Here is a 17455-nt window from a genome sequence, read left to right as displayed (position 1 = left end):
GTCAACTTTTCCCCTGCACAGGGTTTGATAAATTTCCCCCATAGTGTTTACATTGCTTTTCACTGGATTTTTACAAACATGGCCACGTGAACCATGGTAGAGCGCTTTCTATGTGGCACTGTCATAAGTCTCTTTGGGTATAGCGGGGTGCAATGCAGGACAGATGTTGTAACCCTGGGGGCAGATGTTATTAACCCCTTCTTGTCATCACACCAGGGCGTGGTTTAGCCTTAACCACCCGAAGGTAATGCCACTGGTCCTGGGCTAGGCACGGGGGCAATGAAGACACTGACGCCACGTTACGGACAACGGTAGCTTTACTGAGGGTAGACAGGTGATACAGCCAATATCCCAAGGAGGTGACCAGTGACACAGGGGGACCTCGCAAGCTTGCTGGAACTTGTAGTATGTAGAGATGCTTCAGTGCAGGCCACGGTGACTATATAGAAGACTTGACTTGACTGACTTGACAATTGACATGAAGATGACTTTGAGCTGACTTTGTGGCTGCAGACTTTAGGCTTGAGGCCTCCAATGCTCTGGATACACTCTGAGACGTCTTGACTGAACTAGACCTCAGGAACAAGAGCTAAGAACTCTAAGAGAGAGATTGCAGCCCCTCCCCTGGTTTTTATAGGGGAGCTTAGCAGATGAAAATGTACGGGGACACACCATCCCGTACTGGGCCTACACAGGTTGCTATAGTAAGTGTTGCAAAGCTATAACTTCCCGCATGCCAAAGGCAGCCTTTGACTCTTGGGGCATGCTGGGATTGTTTGGAAAGCACTGCAGTAGGAGAAAGACTGATAGGGGCATGGTACCTATTGCCATCTTCCTTCAAATGATTGTTTTAGATTGTAGTGATCGGAACCCAAAAGCCAAGAAATTAAGAGTAGCGTAACTAGATAATGCTGGACCCCAAAGCAACAAATGTAACAGGGTCTCCAACTATGATGCTTCATTTATAGCAATGGTCTACTCCTATAGGAAAGAGAGACCACATGGACCCCTAGGCACCCCCTATAGTTAAGCCCTTGGGAATCACACCTTATAACTGGTACCTAGGCCTGTGATCTAAGTTCTTATTGGTGGCATGAATGGTTGCTTTGTGCAAGAACTGCTTGGCATCAATGTCTGCTCCGACATGACATTGATTGTGGTTGTAGCTGACAGGATAAGGCCACATTGGAGCATGTTGTGGTACGTACATGACAATAAGGAAATAAGTGTTTTTGAAACGTGTATGTCTACTGTATAAATATTTCACACCAAGGGGAGTAAGCCTAACTTAGTTGTAATACATTGAAAAAGCAGAGATGTTTATGTACGTTCTATTTTATTGCTGCAAAAACGTTTTAGTTAATTAGAATTCCTCCCCTTCTACCATCTCCTCCACAGTTCAACAACCCCTTGGCCACAAAACAGAGGAGTCAGCCATTCTTCTAAGGGTATCAGGTTATATACAATGAGATCTATATGCCAAGACTAGCGTCTCTTGTTTACAAACTCTGTCAAACATTCACATTGTATTCATTCACAATAATAAATCTTAAGTGTTGTGAAAGTAAACAGTTACACTTAATAGTTTGTTGTCCTAAATGGAGCTGATGAAAGACGTCTGTAGAAGTTCTCCAGCTAATGTGAGACCTATCATGTACATCACACCTTTATATGCGTGTCACGATTCGGCTTACGGGTTGTGGATCCGCTGTGTCAGCGAGGGATTGGCGTGGACCGTGCTAGTGGACCGGTTCTAAGAGGCTACTGGTTTTCACCAGAGCCCGCCGCAAAGCGGGATGGTCTTGCTGCGGCAGTAGCAACCAGGTCGTATCCACTAGCAACGGCTCAACCTCGCTGACTGCTGAGAAGGCGTGGGACAGAAGGACTAGGCAGAGGCAAGGTCAGACGTAGCAGAAGGTCGGGGGCAGGCGGCAAGGTTCGTAGTCAGGATGGATAGCAGAAGTTCAGGTACACAGGCTTTGGACACACTAAACGCTTTCACTGGCACAAGGCAACAAGATCCGGCAAGGGAGTGCAAGGGAGGAGATCAGATATAGCCAGGGAGCAGGTGGAAGCCAATTAAGCTAATTGGGCCAGGCACCAATCATTGGTGCACTGGCCCTTTAAGTCTCAGAGAGCTGGCGCGCGCGCGCCCTAGAGAGCGGAGCCGCGCGCGCCAGCACATGACAGCAGGGGACCGGGACGGGTAAGTGACCTGGGATGCGATTCGCGAGCGGGCGCGTCCCGCTGTGCGAATCGCATCCCCGACGGCCATGACAGTGCAGCGCTCCCGGTCAGCGGGACTGACCGGGGCGCTGCGGGGAGAGAGACGCCGTGAGCGCTCCGGGGAGGAGCGGGGACCCGGAGCGCTAGGCGTAACAGTACCCCCCCCCTTAGGTCTCCCCTTTTCTTTGTCCGGTAACTGCCTCCCCTGGGATGAGGACACCGGGAAAGAATGGAGGGTTTCCTCAACGGGAGGCAGCACAGCAGGAGTGGGAATGGGGAGGGAGGGCAGAGGGCGAAGCCTGGCACGGGGCAGTGTGGCACCATGAGGAGGCACAGAGGCTTGCCTGACGGGACTGGGAGGGGGGGAGAGGCACTTCCCATGGCAGGCAGAGTCCCAGTTCTTGATCTCCCCGGTGGTCCAATCAAGGGTGGGGGAATGAAGCCGGAGCCATGGCAGACCGAGGAGGACCTCAGAGGTACAGCCGGGGAGAACGAAGAGCTCAATCCTCTCGAGGTGGGGTCCAATAGACATCAGGAGGGGTTCTGTGCGGTAACGCACGGTGCAGTCCAATCTGGCTCCGTTGACCGCGGAAATGTAGAGCGGCTTGACGAGACGGGTCACCGGGATGCTGAATTTATTCACAAAGGACTCCAATATAAAATTTCCAGAGGCACCAGAGTCCAAGCAGGCCACGGCTGAGAGGGAGGAGTTGGCTGAAGGAGAAATCCGCACGGGCACCGTGAGACGTGGAGAAGCAGACTTAGAACCAAGAGACGCCACACCCACGTGAGCTGGGTGCGTGCGTGCGTTTCCCAGGCGTGGAGGACGGATAGGGCAATCCACCAAGAAATGCTCGATACTGGCACAGTACAGACAGAGATTTTCTTCTCTACGGCGATTCCTCTCTTCCTGGGTCAGGCGAGACCGATCCACTTGCATGGCCTCCTCGGCGGGAGGCCCAGGCGTAGACTGCAAAGGATGCTGTGGAAGAGGTGCCCAGAGATCTAAGTCTTTTTCCTGGCGGAGCTCTTGGTGTCGCTCAGAAAAACGCATGTCAATGCGGGTAGCCAAATGGATGAGTTCTTGGAGGTTGGCAGGAATCTCTCGTGCGGCCAGCACATCCTTGATGCGACTGGATAGGCCTTTTTTTAAAGGTCGCGCAGAGAGCCTCGTTATTCCAGGATAGTTCAGAAGCAAGAGTACGGAATTGTATGGCGTACTCGCCAACGGAAGAATTACCCTGGACCAGGTTCAGCAAGGCAGTCTCAGCAAGAAGAGGCTCGGGCAGGTTCCTCAAAGACACTTCGGACTTCAGCGAAGAAGGACTGGACTGTGGCTGTGGCAGGATCATTGCGGTCCCAGAGCGGTGTGGCCCAAGACAAGGCCTTTCCTGAAAGAAGGCTTACTACGAACGCCACCTTAGACCGTTCTGTAGGAAACAAGTCCGACAACATCTCCATATGCAGGGAACACTGAGACAAAAATCCACGGCAGAGTCTGGAGTCCCCATCAAATTTGTCCGGCAGGGACAAGCGGAGGCTAGGAGCGGCCACTCGCTGCGGAGGAGGTGCAGGAGCTGGCGGAGGAGATGGTTGTTGCTGTAGCAGAGGCAGAAGTTGTTGTAACGTGGCGGTCAACTGCGACAGCTGCTGTCCTTGTTGGGCAATTTGCTGCGTGTTACGCCGAGCGCTCCGGGTCCCCGCTCCTCCCCGGAGCGCTCGCTTCACTCTCGCTACCGCAGCGCTCCGGGCAGCTCCACTGACCCGGTGCGCTGCGATACCGTCTCCAGCCGGGATACGATTCGCGATGCGGGTGGCGCCCGCTCGCGATGCGCATCCCGGCTCCCGTACCTGACTCGCTCTGTCCTGTCCCGGCGCGCGCGGCCCCGCTCCCTAGGGCGCGCGCGCGCCGGGTCTCTGCGATTTAAAGGGCCACTGCGCCGCTGATTGGCGCAGTGGTTCCAATTAGTGTGTTCACCTGTGCACTCCCTATTTATACCTCACTTCCCCTTCACTCCCTCGCCGGATCTTGTTGCCATTGTGCCAGTGAAAGCGTTTCCTTGTGTGTTCCTAGCCTGTGTTCCAGACCTCCTGCCGTTGCCCCTGACTACGATCCTTGCTGCCTGCCCCGACCTTCTGCTACGTCCGACCTTGCTTCTGTCTACTCCCTTGTACCGCGCCTATCTTCAGCAGCCAGAGAGGTTGAGCCGTTGCTAGTGGATACGACCTGGTCACTACCGCCGCAGCAAGACCATCCCGCTTTGCGGCGGGCTCTGGTGAAAACCAGTAGTGACTTAGAACCGGTCCACTAGCACGGTCCACGCCAATCCCTCTCTGGCACAGAGGATCCACCTCCTGCCAGCCGGCATCGTGACAGTAGATCCGGCCATGGATCCCGCTGATGTACCTCTGCCAGATGTCGCTGACCTCACTACGGTGGTCGCCCAGCACTCACAACAGATAGCGCAACAAGGCCACGAGCTGTCTCAACTGACCGTGATGCTACAGCAGCTGCTACCACAGCTTCAGCAATCATCTCCTCCGCCAGCTCCTGCACCTCCTCCGCAGCGAGTGGCCGCCTCAGGCCTACGACTATCCTTGCCGGATAAATTTGATGGGGACTCTAAGTTTTGCCGTGGCTTTCTTTCACAATGTTCCCTGCATTTGGAGATGATGTCGGACCAGTTTCCTACTGAAAGGTCTAAGGTGGCTTTCGTAGTCAGCCTTCTGTCTGGAAAAGCTCTGTCATGGGCCACACCGCTCTGGGACCGCAATGACCCTGTCACTGCCTCTGTACACTCCTTCTTCTCGGAATTTCGTAGTGTCTTTGAGGAACCTGCCCTAGCCTCTTCTGCTGAGACTGCCCTGTTGAACCTGGTCCAGGGTAATTCTTCCGTTGGCGAGTACGCCGTACAATTCCGTACTCTTGCTTCAGAACTATCCTCGAATAATGAGGCCCTCTGCGCGACCTTTAAAAAAGGCCTATCCAGCAACATTAAAGATGTTCTGGCCGCACGAGAAATCCCTGCTAATCTACATGAACTCATTCATCTTGCCACTCGCATTGACATGCGTTTTTCCGAAAGGCGTCAGGAGCTCCGCCAGGATATGGACTTTGTTCGCACGAGGCGTTTTTTCTCCCCGGCTCCTCTCTCCTCTGGTCCTCTGCAATCCGTTCCTGGGCCTCCCGCCGTGGAGGCTATGCAAGTTGACCGGTCTCGCCTGACACCTCAAGAGAGGACACGACGCCGCATGGAGAATCTCTGCCTGTACTGTGCCAGTACCGAACACTTCCTGAAGGATTGTCCTATCCGTCCTCCCCGCCTGGAAAGACGTACGCTGACTCCGCACAAAGGTGAAACAGTCCTTGAAGTCAACTCCGCTTCTCCACGTCTTACTGTGCCTGTGCGGATATCTACCTCTACCTTCTCCTTCTCCACTAAGGCCTTCTTGGACTCCGGATCTGCAGGAAACTTTATTTTGGCCTCTCTCATCAACAGGTTCAACATCCCAGTGACCAGTCTCGCCAGACCTCTCTACATCAATTGCGTTAACAATGAAAGATTGGACTGTGCCGTGCGTTACCGCACGGAACCCCTCCTAATGTGCATTGGACCTCACCACGAAAGAATTGAGTTTTTGGTCCTCTCCAATTGCACTTCCGAAATTCTCCTTGGACTACCCTGGCTTCAACACCATTCCCCAACCCTGGATTGGTCCACTGGGGAGATCAAGAGTTGGGGTCCCTCTTGTTCCAAGGACTGCCTTAAACCAGTTCCCAGTACTCCTTGCCGTGACCCTGTGGTTCCCCCTGTAACCGGTCTCCCTAAGGCCTATATGGACTTTGCGGATGTTTTTTGCAAAAAACAAGCTGAGACTTTACCTCCTCACAGGCCTTATGACTGTCCTATTGACCTCCTCCCGGGCACTACTCCACCCCGGGGCAGAATTTATCCTCTCTCTGTCCCAGAGACTCTTGCTATGTCTGAGTATATCCAGGAAAATTTAAAGAAGGGCTTTATCCGCAAATCCTCCTCTCCTGCCGGAGCCGGATTTTTCTTTGTGTCCAAAAAAGATGGCTCCCTACGTCCTTGCATTGACTACCGCGGTCTTAATAAAATCACTGTAAAAAACCGCTACCCCCTACCTCTCATCTCTGAACTCTTTGATCGCCTCCAAGGTGCCCACATCTTTACCAAACTGGACTTAAGAGGTGCCTATAATCTCATCCGCATCAGAGAGGGGGATGAATGGAAAACGGCATTTAACACTAGAGATGGACACTTTGAGTATCTGGTCATGCCCTTTGGCCTGTGCAACGCCCCTGCCGTCTTCCAAGACTTTGTTAATGAAATTTTTCGTGATCTCTTATATTCCTGTGTTGTTGTATATCTGGACGATATCCTGATTTTTTCTGCCAACTTAGAAGAACACCGCCAGCATGTCCGCATGGTTCTTCAGAGACTTCGTGACAATCAACTTTATGCCAAAATGGAGAAATGTCTGTTTGAATGTCAATCTCTTCCTTTCCTAGGATACTTGGTCTCTGGCCAGGGACTACAAATGGATCCAGACAAACTCTCTGCCGTCTTAGATTGGCCACGCCCCTCCGGACTCCGTGCTATCCAACGTTTTTTGGGGTTCGCCAATTATTACAGACAATTTATTCCACGTTTTTCCACCATTGTGGCTCCTATTGTGGCTTTAACCAAAAAGAATGCCAATCCTAAGTCTTGGCCTCCTCAAGCGGAAGACGCCTTTAAACAGCTCAAGTCTGCCTTTTCTTCGGCTCCCGTGCTCTCCAGACCTGACCCATCTAAACCCTTCCTATTGGAGGTTGATGCCTCCTCTGTAGGAGCTGGAGCGGTCCTTCTACAAAAAAATTCTTCCGGGCATGCTGTTACTTGTGGTTTTTTTTCTAGGACCTTCTCTCCGGCTGAGAGGAACTACTCCATCGGGGACCGAGAGCTTCTAGCCATTAAATTAGCACTTGAGGAATGGAGGCATCTGTTGGAGGGATCAAGATTTCCCGTTATTATTTACACCGATCACAAGAATCTCTCCTATCTCCAGTCTGCCCAACGGCTGAATCCTCGCCAGGCCAGGTGGTCTCTGTTCTTTGCCCGATTTAATTTTGAAATTCACTTTCGGCCTGCCGATAAGAACATTAGGGCCGATGCTCTCTCTCGTTCCTCGGATGCCTCGGAAGTAGAGCTCTCTCCGCAACACATCATTCCCCCTGATTGCCTGATCTCCACTTCTCCAGCCTCCATCAGGCAAACTCCTCCAGGGAAGACCTTCGTTTCTCCACGCCAACGCCTCGGAATCCTCAAATGGGGTCACTCCTCCCATCTCGCAGGTCATGCGGGTATCAAGAAATCCGTGCAACTCATCTCTCGTTTCTATTGGTGGCCGACTCTGGAGACGGATGTTGTGGATTTTGTGCGAGCCTGCACTGTCTGTGCCCGGGATAAGACTCCTCGCCAGAAGCCCGCTGGCCTTCTTCATGCTCTGCCTGTCCCCGAACACCCTTGGTCTCTGATTGGTATGGACTTTATTACAGACTTACCTCCATCCCGTGGCAACACTGTTGTTTGGGTGGTCGTTGATCGATTCTCCAAGATGGCACATTTCATTCCTCTTCCTGGTCTTCCTTCAGCGCCTCAGTTGGCAAAACAATTTTTTGTACACATTTTTCGTCTTCACGGCTTGCCCACGCAGATCGTCTCGGATAGAGGCGTCCAATTCGTGTCAAAATTCTGGAGGGCTCTCTGTAAACAACTCAAGATTAAATTAAACTTTTCCTCTGCATATCACCCTCAATCCAATGGGCAAGTGGAAAGAATTAACCAGGTCCTGGGTGATTATTTACGCCATTTTGTTTCCTCCCGCCAGGATGACTGGGCAGATCTTCTACCATGGGCCGAATTCTCGTATAACTTCAGAGTCTCTGAATCTTCCTCCAAATCCCCATTTTTTGTGGTGTACGGCCGTCACCCTCTTCCCCCCCTCCCTACTCCCTTGCCCTCTGGTTTGCCTGCTGTAGATGAAGTGACTCGTGATCTTTCCACCATATGGAAAGAGACCCAAAATTCTCTTTTACAGGCTTCATCTCGCATGAAAAAGTTTGCCGATAAGAAAAGAAGAGCTCCCCCCATTTTTGCTCCCGGAGACAAGGTATGGCTCTCCGCTAAATATGTCCGCTTTCGTGTCCCCAGTTATAAACTGGGTCCACGCTATCTTGGTCCTTTCAAAGTCTTGTGCCAAATTAACCCTGTCTCTTACAAACTTCTTCTTCCTCCTTCTCTCCGTATTCCTAATGCCTTTCATGTCTCTCTTCTTAAACCACTCATCATCAACCGTTTCTCTCCCAAGTTAGTTTCTCCCACTCCTGTCTCCGGTTCTTCTGACGTCTTCTCAGTGAAAGAGATACTGGCCTCCAAGACGGTCAGAGGAAAAAGGTTCTTTTTGGTGGATTGGGAGGGCTGTGGACCTGAAGAGAGATCCTGGGAACCTGAGGACAACATCCTAGACAAAAGTCTGCTCCTCAGGTTCCCAGGCTCTAAGAAGAGGGGGAGACCCAAGGGGGGGGGGTACTGTTACGCCGAGCGCTCCGGGTCCCCGCTCCTCCCCGGAGCGCTCGCTTCACTCTCGCTACCGCAGCGCTCCGGGCAGCTCCACTGACCCGGTGCGCTGCGATACCGTCTCCAGCCGGGATACGATTCGCGATGCGGGTGGCGCCCGCTCGCGATGCGCATCCCGGCTCCCGTACCTGACTCGCTCTCCGTCTGTCCTGTCCCGGCGCGCGCGCCGGGTCTCTGCGATTTAAAGGGCCACTGCGCCGCTGATTGGCGCAGTGGTTCCAATTAGTGTGTTCACCTGTGCACTCCCTATTTATACCTCACTTCCCCTTCACTCCCTCGCCGGATCTTGTTGCCATTGTGCCAGTGAAAGCGTTTCCTTGTGTGTTCCTAGCCTGTGTTCCAGACCTTCTGCCGTTGCCCCTGACTACGATCCTTGCTGCCTGCCCCGACCTTCTGCTACGTCCGACCTTGCTTCTGTCTACTCCCTTGTACCACGCCTATCTTCAGCAGCCAGAGAGGTTGAGCCGTTGCTAGTGGATACGACCTGGTCACTACCGCCGCTGCAAGACCATCCCGCTTTGCGGCGGGCTCTGGTGAAAACCAGTAGTGACTTAGAACCGGTCCACTAGCACGGTCCACGCCAATCCCTCTCTGGCACAGAGGATCCACCTCCTGCCAGCCGGCATCGTGACACTGCGATTGCTGAGCGACCACTGTGGTAAGGTCAGCGAGACTTGGCAGCGGCACCTCAGCGGGATCCATGGCCGGATCTACTGTCACGATTCGGCTTACGGGTTGTGGATCCGCTGTGTCAGCGAGGGATTGGCGTGGACCGTGCTAGTGGACCGGTTCTAAGAGGCTACTGGTTTTCACCAGAGCCCGCCGCAAAGCGGGATGGTCTTGCTGCGGCAGTAGCAACCAGGTCGTATCCACTAGCAACGGCTCAACCTCGCTGACTGCTGAGAAGGCGTGGGACAGAAGGACTAGGCAGAGGCAAGGTCAGACGTAGCAGAAGGTCGGGGGCAGGCGGCAAGGTTCGTAGTCAGGATGGATAGCAGAAGTTCAGGTACACAGGCTTTGGACACACTAAACGCTTTCACTGGCACAAGGCAACAAGATCCGGCAAGGGAGTGCAAGGGAGGAGATCAGATATAGCCAGGGAGCAGGTGGAAGCCAATTAAGCTAATTGGGCCAGGCACCAATCATTGGTGCACTGGCCCTTTAAGCCTCAGAGAGCTGGCGCGCGCGCGCCCTAGAGAGCGGAGCCGCGCGCGCCAGCACATGACAGCAGGGGACCGGGACGGGTAAGTGACCTGGGATGCGATTCGCGAGCGGGCGCGTCCCGCTGTGCGAATCGCATCCCCGACGGCCATGACAGTGCAGCGCTCCCGGTCAGCGGGACTGACCGGGGCGCTGCGGGGAGAGAGACGCCGTGAGCGCTCCGGGGAGGAGCGGGGACCCGGAGCGCTAGGCGTAACAGCGTGTAGGAAGAAGAACTATGTGATGGAGGATCCTTTGGGAGCCTTCATCGCAGGTTCTGTAAAAAATGCTGGAACTTATGCTGCACTTTCTTCTAGTAAAATGATGAACACCATGCCCAAAACCCAACAAACACCCCTAAAGCCAATCTGGTAAATCAGCCTTTGTTGGTGTCCGGAATAATTTGCCGGCACCTGAAGATTGTTGGCTGAAATTATGCAAAATCGTTACCAAAAATAGCACACTGCAACTTCAATGTTTTAGTTATGATACCAAATCATAGGCTAACTCTAGATGTCTTTTCATAGCCTAGTTTGGTTAGATAAGGCTATGCTTACTCTTCATAAGGACTCTACATACAGGGTTATCTTTTGGTATACTGGTAGAACTGTATTGCCGGGCATGCCTGTGCCAGGTCCACTGAGTTTACTGGACCAAATGTCATCTGCTCGATCAAAGCACATAGTGGTACAGTGTGGGACCATAGAAGACAGTGGTGGTACTGGAAGTCTAACCCACACTGCTCACATATTGAAGGTCTGTTCTTAGAATAGGCCAACAACTTTGCAGGGCTGAAAACCCCTTTTAATACTATTTATTGTAATCCATTCTTTAGCTTGAGTCATTTAATCTTTTATGATATGGCACTTGTGTAATCCCATTAAAGGGGTTCTCCGGTGCTTACACATCTTTTCCCCTATCCAAAGGATAGGGGATAAGATGCCTGATCGCGGGAGTCCCGCCGCTGGGGACCCCCGGGATCATGCACGCGGCACCCTGTTTGTAATCAGTCCCCGGAGCGGGACTGATTTACCAGATTGACAGCTATCATGCTCCCTCCCGTAGGCTTGCATTGAGGGGCGGAGTGTTACATCACACGGGGGCGGAGGCATGACGTCACACGCCGCCGGCCCGGTGGTCGCCTGTAATCAGTCCCGGAGCAAACACGCTCCGGGGACTGATTACAAACGGGATGCCGCGTGCATGATCCCGGGGGTCCCCAGCGGCGGGACTCCCGCGATCAGGCATCTTATCCCCTATCCTTTGGATAGGGGAAAAGATGTGTAAGCACCGGAGAACCCCTTTAAACATGTACATTAATAACGTATGATTTATTAACCAGGAAATGAAGAATTGCATAAAAGATCACAGGAAGCTGAAGCAACAGCAGTTTACACAACCTTTACTGTCTCTGAAGAGCAGCAGTGTTCTGAAGCCACTTGCAGATAACTAGCAGCCAGCTACACAGTTATTATGCACAAACACTTAGTACAATCTTTTATGCACTTTTTTCACAATAACTGTTATTAATATCTGCTTAATATCATAAAGATTTTTAGAAAGAAATTCCAGATCCAGCAAATAAATATACATAAGAGAATGTCTGGAATTAATATTCTAGTTTCTTCACCCTCATGTCTTAGTGACCTGACCGTGAAGACATTAAAATATTTATTTCTGAGGCGCGCATAACGTTGCATATTGAGGAGGCAGGGAAGCACTGCACACAGAAGCAATAGGGTAAAAAGGGCCAGAACTTTGTAACTACGGGACCAATTCATGTAAGTGACCCCTTGTTTTGATGCTGTCCTGTTGCACTTTAACCCAGTGTATTGGGTTTTAGTACATGTGAAGAAACAGCCATTAATGTCTACATAAAACTGGGTCCAAAGTGTGTGGCCACCATTATGTTCCAGCACTGCAATAAGCTTCTTGGGCATGGCGTTTATCATAGCTTAACAGGTTGCCACTGGAGTCCTCAGACCAGGACACAACCACCACCAGGCTTGACTAAAGGCAAGACACATTATTTCCCAAAGACCTCTGGATATGCTTAGCACATGTACCCAACTAATGGCTGTGTGTTGAGTTATTTGGAGGGGCACAACATTAAACACTGTTATACAGACAGTGCACTCACTACTTAGTAGCAGAGGGTCATTTCTTCAGTGCTGTCACATGAAAAGATATAATAAAATATTAAGAAAAATGTAAGGGGTGGACTCACTTATGTGAGATACTGTACGTGGGGCAATTTAACTGCAGAAGGAGTAGACATGTTGGATTTCACAGAGCCAAGCATGCATGTTTATGGGGGAAATTTGTAGAGTATGCCGATCAGCCTACAGATTTCATACAATATGGTTAATATTTGTCCATGAGGGGCGGATGTAACATGTCTCAGAAACTAAAGAATGTAAGAAAGCAGAGAGGGCATTTTTGTATACTTTGGCATGCAGTTTTCACCAAAACAAGATCAGAGAAGAGCAGGATATTGTAGGATGTGCGGATGGTCTGATTCACATCTAAACCTCTATCTTCTCAATAGGTGTCGCGCTGAGAGAGTATAAAAATGTGGAGAAAAGCTTTGTGGTAAGGAATGATAACATACATTAAAGTCAATGATTGTTCATTTTCTTAAACTGATGTTTCTATAGAGGGCAGAGAAAAACAGTAAAGCATTAGTGTCACTTTTAAAAACTTGTGACATGTTGCTCTGACAAAAGTTTACATCGCACCGGGTCTCAGTCCAGAGACCTGCTGTGATCAGCAGTAATAACTGGCTGAAGTGCAATGCAGCACTTTTCACTCCCTGGCTGGCCACCCAATCTGGCTCTTTCACTCCATAGACTTATGCAGTGAAAGAGTCCGATTTGATTGACAGCCGGGGAGGGAAGTGCACTTGTAAAAACTCACATGTTGAAAGTTTTTACAAATGACACTAACTCTTTAAAGAACTTGTGAATCTACTCCCTATTTAAAGGGGTATTCCAGGAATTTTTTTTATTTGACTATGCTACAGGGGCTGTAAAGTTAGTGTAGTTCATAATAAAGTGTCTGTACCTGTGTGTGACGGTTTTCTCACAATTCTTATGTGATTTTCACCCCAATATTTATTTTTACCAGCATACAAAATGACTGTTGTCTCAGATTTTTCCCACGTTGCAATGCGGCTGAGATCTGACTCACTAGTCAGCTGATGACAGAGAGCCTGTCTGCTTCAATGGGTGGAGGAATCGCTTGGTCAGAGAGAGATCAGTCTGCAAGGGGTTACTCTATAGAAGACATACAAACAGCTGAAAAAAGGGTAGACAACCTTGAAAGAGAAACACTAATAGCTGAAAAAGTGATAGATGGAGATAAAATAAATAAAAACATAAACAAATATAAGAAAGAGGAAGGAAAAATTAGAAGGAAACCTACTTTTATAACAGCCTATAGTAGTTAATTTTCATGTATAAGAAGGATCATTAACAAGTATATACCTGCCTTGGAAATGGATCTGGTATTGAAGGAAGCAGTAGAGGCAGGAATAAATGTAGTGTCTAGAAGGGGTCCTTCCCTAGGCTCCAAATTGTCCCCAAGTCTATTCAACAGCGATCCCCGAAAATTGGATAAAATAATTGGCTTAACAGTGTTGGTAATTGGAAATGTGCTCACCATAAATGTATTACATGTTCATACATGAAAATCAGCAAAGAATTTAGTTTGTTTGTAACTGGAGAAAAATACATTATCAAATGCTATATTAACTGTAACACAACCTCAGTCATTTATCTAGCGTCTTGTGATATATGCCAACAACAATATGTAGGATGCACGAGTAACCAACTAATGAGCAGAATTAGACAGCATATATCAGATGTCCGAACCGAGAAGTTTGGTGTTTCTGCTTTGAGCGGACACTTCAAAGAAGTACACGCAGGAGACACAAGTAGTTTGTCTGTTATGGGCATTAAGAAGGTTAGTGTTACGCTGAGCGCTCCGGGTCCCTGCTCCTCCCCGGAGCGCTCGCGGCGTTCCTCTCTCTCCAGCGCCCCGGTCAGACCCGCTGACCGGGAGCGCTGCACTGACATTGCCGGCGGGGATGCGATTCGCATAGCGGGACGCGCCCACTCGCGAGTCGCATCCCAAGTCACTCACCTGTCCCGGCCCCCGGCTGTCATGTCCTGGCGCGCGCGGCTCCGCTCCATAGGGCGCGCGCGCCAGCTATCTAAGATTTAGAGGGCCAGTGCACCAATGATTGGTGCCTGACCCAATTAGCCTAATTAGCTTCCACCTGCTCCCTGGCTATATTACCTCACTTCCCCTGCACTTACTTGCCGGATCTTGTTGCCTTGTGCCAGTGAAAGCGTTTAGTGTTGTCCAAAGCCTGTGTTTCCAGATCTTCTGCTATCCACATTGACTACGAACCTTGCCGCCTGCCCCGACCTTCTGCTACGTCTGACCTTGCCTCTGCCTAGTCCTTCTGTCCCACGCCTTCTCAGCAGTCAGCGAGGTTGAGCCGTTGCCGGTGGATACGACCTGGTTGCTACCGCCGCAGCAAGACCATCCCGCTTTGCGGTGGGCTCTGGTGAATACCAGTAGCATCTTAGAACCGGTCCACCGACACGGTCCATGCCAATCCCTCGCTGACACAGAGGATCCACATCCAGCCAGCCGAATTGTGACAGTTAGAAGCAATGTTAGGGGAGGTGACCTAAGAAGAAAATTATTAAATAGGGAAACCTTTTGGATGTTTGTTTTAAATACAAGCCCCCCCTTAAGGTTTAAACGATAGGTTAGATTTGATAATGACATACTAATTTCAATATATGTATAAAATATTCCTTTGCTGCAAGGAATGCATTTTATTCCCAGAATGCATGTTATGGCCATAATAAGATTGTGCGTTTAAGCTCTTTATTAATATGCTATTAGCCATATACATGCTCTGGCATGCTTTGGCAAATAATAAATGTAAATCCCCTTTTTTTCCCCCCTGTGTGAACAGGTACTTGTGTTTAACTTGTTAAGGACCAAGGGCGTACCTGTATATCCTGGGTCCTTTCCCTTTCTATAACGCGTGGCCACGGTGTGGCCCTGCGTCATATCGGGTCGGGCCCGGCCTCTAACAATGGCTGGGATCCATGGCTAATAGCGCGAGGCACTGATCGTGGTGCCATGCGCCATTAACCCTTTAGACACAGCGTTCAAAGTTGATCGCCGCGTCTAAAGTGAAACTAAACTACCCCCAGCTAGCTCAGGGGGTTCTTCAGGACCGCTGCGGTGAAGTCCCGGCGTCCCAAACAGCTGTAGGACACGAGGAGGGTCCCCTTACCTGCCTCCTGGTGTCCGATCGCCGAATGACTGCTCAGTGCCTGAGATCCAGGCATGAGCAGTCAAGCGGCAGAAACATCGATCAATGGTTTCCTATGAGAATGTAAAAAATCAGTGTGTGCAGTGTTATAACCCCCTATGGGAGCTATAACATTGCAAAAAAAAGTGAAAAAAAAAACCTAATAAAGATCTATTAACCCATTCCCTAATAAAAGTTTGCTTCACCCCCCTTTTCAAATTAAAAAAAACTGTGTAAGTAAAAATAAACATATGTGGTATTGCCTCGTGCAGAAATGTCCGAATTATAAAAAATATATTGTTAATTAAACTGCACGGTCAATGGTGTACGTGCAAAAAAATTCCAAAGTCCAAAATAGTGCATTTTTGGTCACTTTTTATCTCATGAAAAAATGAATAAAAAACGATCAAAAAGTCTGATCAATACAAAAATGGTACCGCTAAAAATTTCAGATCATGGTGCAAAAAATTAGCCCTCATACCGCCCTGTACGCAAAAAAATAAAAAAGTTATAGGGGTCAGAAGATGACAATTTTAAACATATACATTTTCGTGCATGATTTTTTCCAGTAGTAATACAAAATCAAACCTATATAAGTAGGGTATCATTTTAATCGTATGGACCTACAGAATAAAGATAAGGTGTCAGTTTTACCAAAAAATGTACTGCGTAGAAACGGAAGACCCCAAAAGTTACACAATTGTGTTTTTTCTTCAATTTTGTCGCACAATGATTTTTTTGCCGTTTTGTCATAGATTGTTGCGTAAAATGGCTGATGTCATTACAAAGTAGAATTGGTGGCGCAAAAATTAAGCCATAATATGGATGTTTAGGTGCAAAATTGAAAGAGTTATAATTTTTTAAAGGTAAGGAGGAAAAAATGAAAGTGCAAAAACGGAAAAACCCCTGGTCCTTAAGGGGTTAAAAGTACTGTTTTTTTCCCCTGTGTGAACAGGTACTTTTGTTTAAAAGTGAAACTTGGCTGTGAATCCGTTTCAGGTATTCGGTTTATCCGAACCCAGAACAGATTTTCCATTTCTTTGATGTCATGGACATGTGACAAAGTTTTTAGTATTTATATGTGTCTTATGCAATGTCTTGTTACTCTATGACTAAGCGCAAAATGCATCAGAGTTTTTATCGTGTACATGCAAGTTTTTCAATAAAGAAATACCCTGCTTTTGACTTCAACCTGGATGCTGGACGTTCTTCTTGTAAATTGCTCTGCATTGAAGCTGGAGGCGGGACTGGTGGGACTGGCGGGTTCGTGCACAGGTGTGAAGCCTGATAAGGGTGAACTGTCACTACTTGATCATCTGCAACTAATGCAACAGCTGTAGGCACTCTGATTGAAAAGCACAGGTCTTTTGAATGGATGCAGCTCATTTATGTTTCAATGGGTGGGGTGGCTGATGTGTGGGAGGAAGGAAAATTGAATTATGGGTTTGTAGGAAAAGAAGAAAAGGAAATACCAGTTCACAAAAAGCTAGCCACAGTGTTATGGTAATCTCACAACCTAGCCATTTAGCCCCAAGACAAGCGCAGTTCCTTCCTAAGCATGTCCATTACTGTCTGGCAGGTATGTACTGAAATCACCTTAGGGCACGTTCCCACGTGCCATATTTTGCTGCGTATTTGCTGCTGCGTATTTTCTTCCCATTGAAGTTCAATGGGAAAGAAAATACGTAGCAGCAAAATACGGCACATGGGAACATGCCCTTATGGTGGATAACCCCTTTAACTGGCTGCTAAATCAGTTATTTTCAGCAGTATAGTTAAAATTTTTCCAAAAGAATTATTCTCCGAATGCATAAAAAAAGAGAAAAGTTCATGTCCACATTCCTCTCCTTCATACGAATTTGTGACATGAAGTTAAATATGTAGGAGACAATCAAGCTTGCAAGTACTATTGTTTCTATGACATTTCACCATCTCAGTTTCCTAATAAATGTATGGGAAGGTAGTTTCATGCTTGGCTCAACCTGTTTAAATTGCAGGTTTGCAACTTGTTTTGAGGTAACATAGTGATGCAATATCACTAATAAAT

General features: G+C 49.0%; 1 protein-coding gene across 1 annotated transcript in view; it reads left to right on the top strand.

The window, feature by feature from the left end:
• The window catches only part of LOC130305772 (uncharacterized), a 32724-nt gene that overhangs the window by 204 nt on the left and 15065 nt on the right, over window positions 1-17455 (top strand). Inside the window, exons 2-4 of the mRNA XM_056552021.1 lie at window positions 1399-1448; window positions 11413-11515; window positions 12619-12662. Coding sequence (XP_056407996.1) covers window positions 11416-11515; window positions 12619-12662 — 144 coding nt within the window. The 5' untranslated portion in view covers window positions 1399-1448; window positions 11413-11415. The remainder of the gene's footprint in view (window positions 1-1398; window positions 1449-11412; window positions 11516-12618; window positions 12663-17455) is intronic.

This window comes from Hyla sarda, chromosome 1, assembly GCF_029499605.1.
Source record: "Hyla sarda isolate aHylSar1 chromosome 1, aHylSar1.hap1, whole genome shotgun sequence".
Lineage (NCBI taxonomy): Eukaryota > Metazoa > Chordata > Amphibia > Anura > Hylidae > Hyla > Hyla sarda.
Note: the sequence above shows the minus strand (reverse complement) of the source record. Positions and strands in the feature narration are given on the sequence as shown.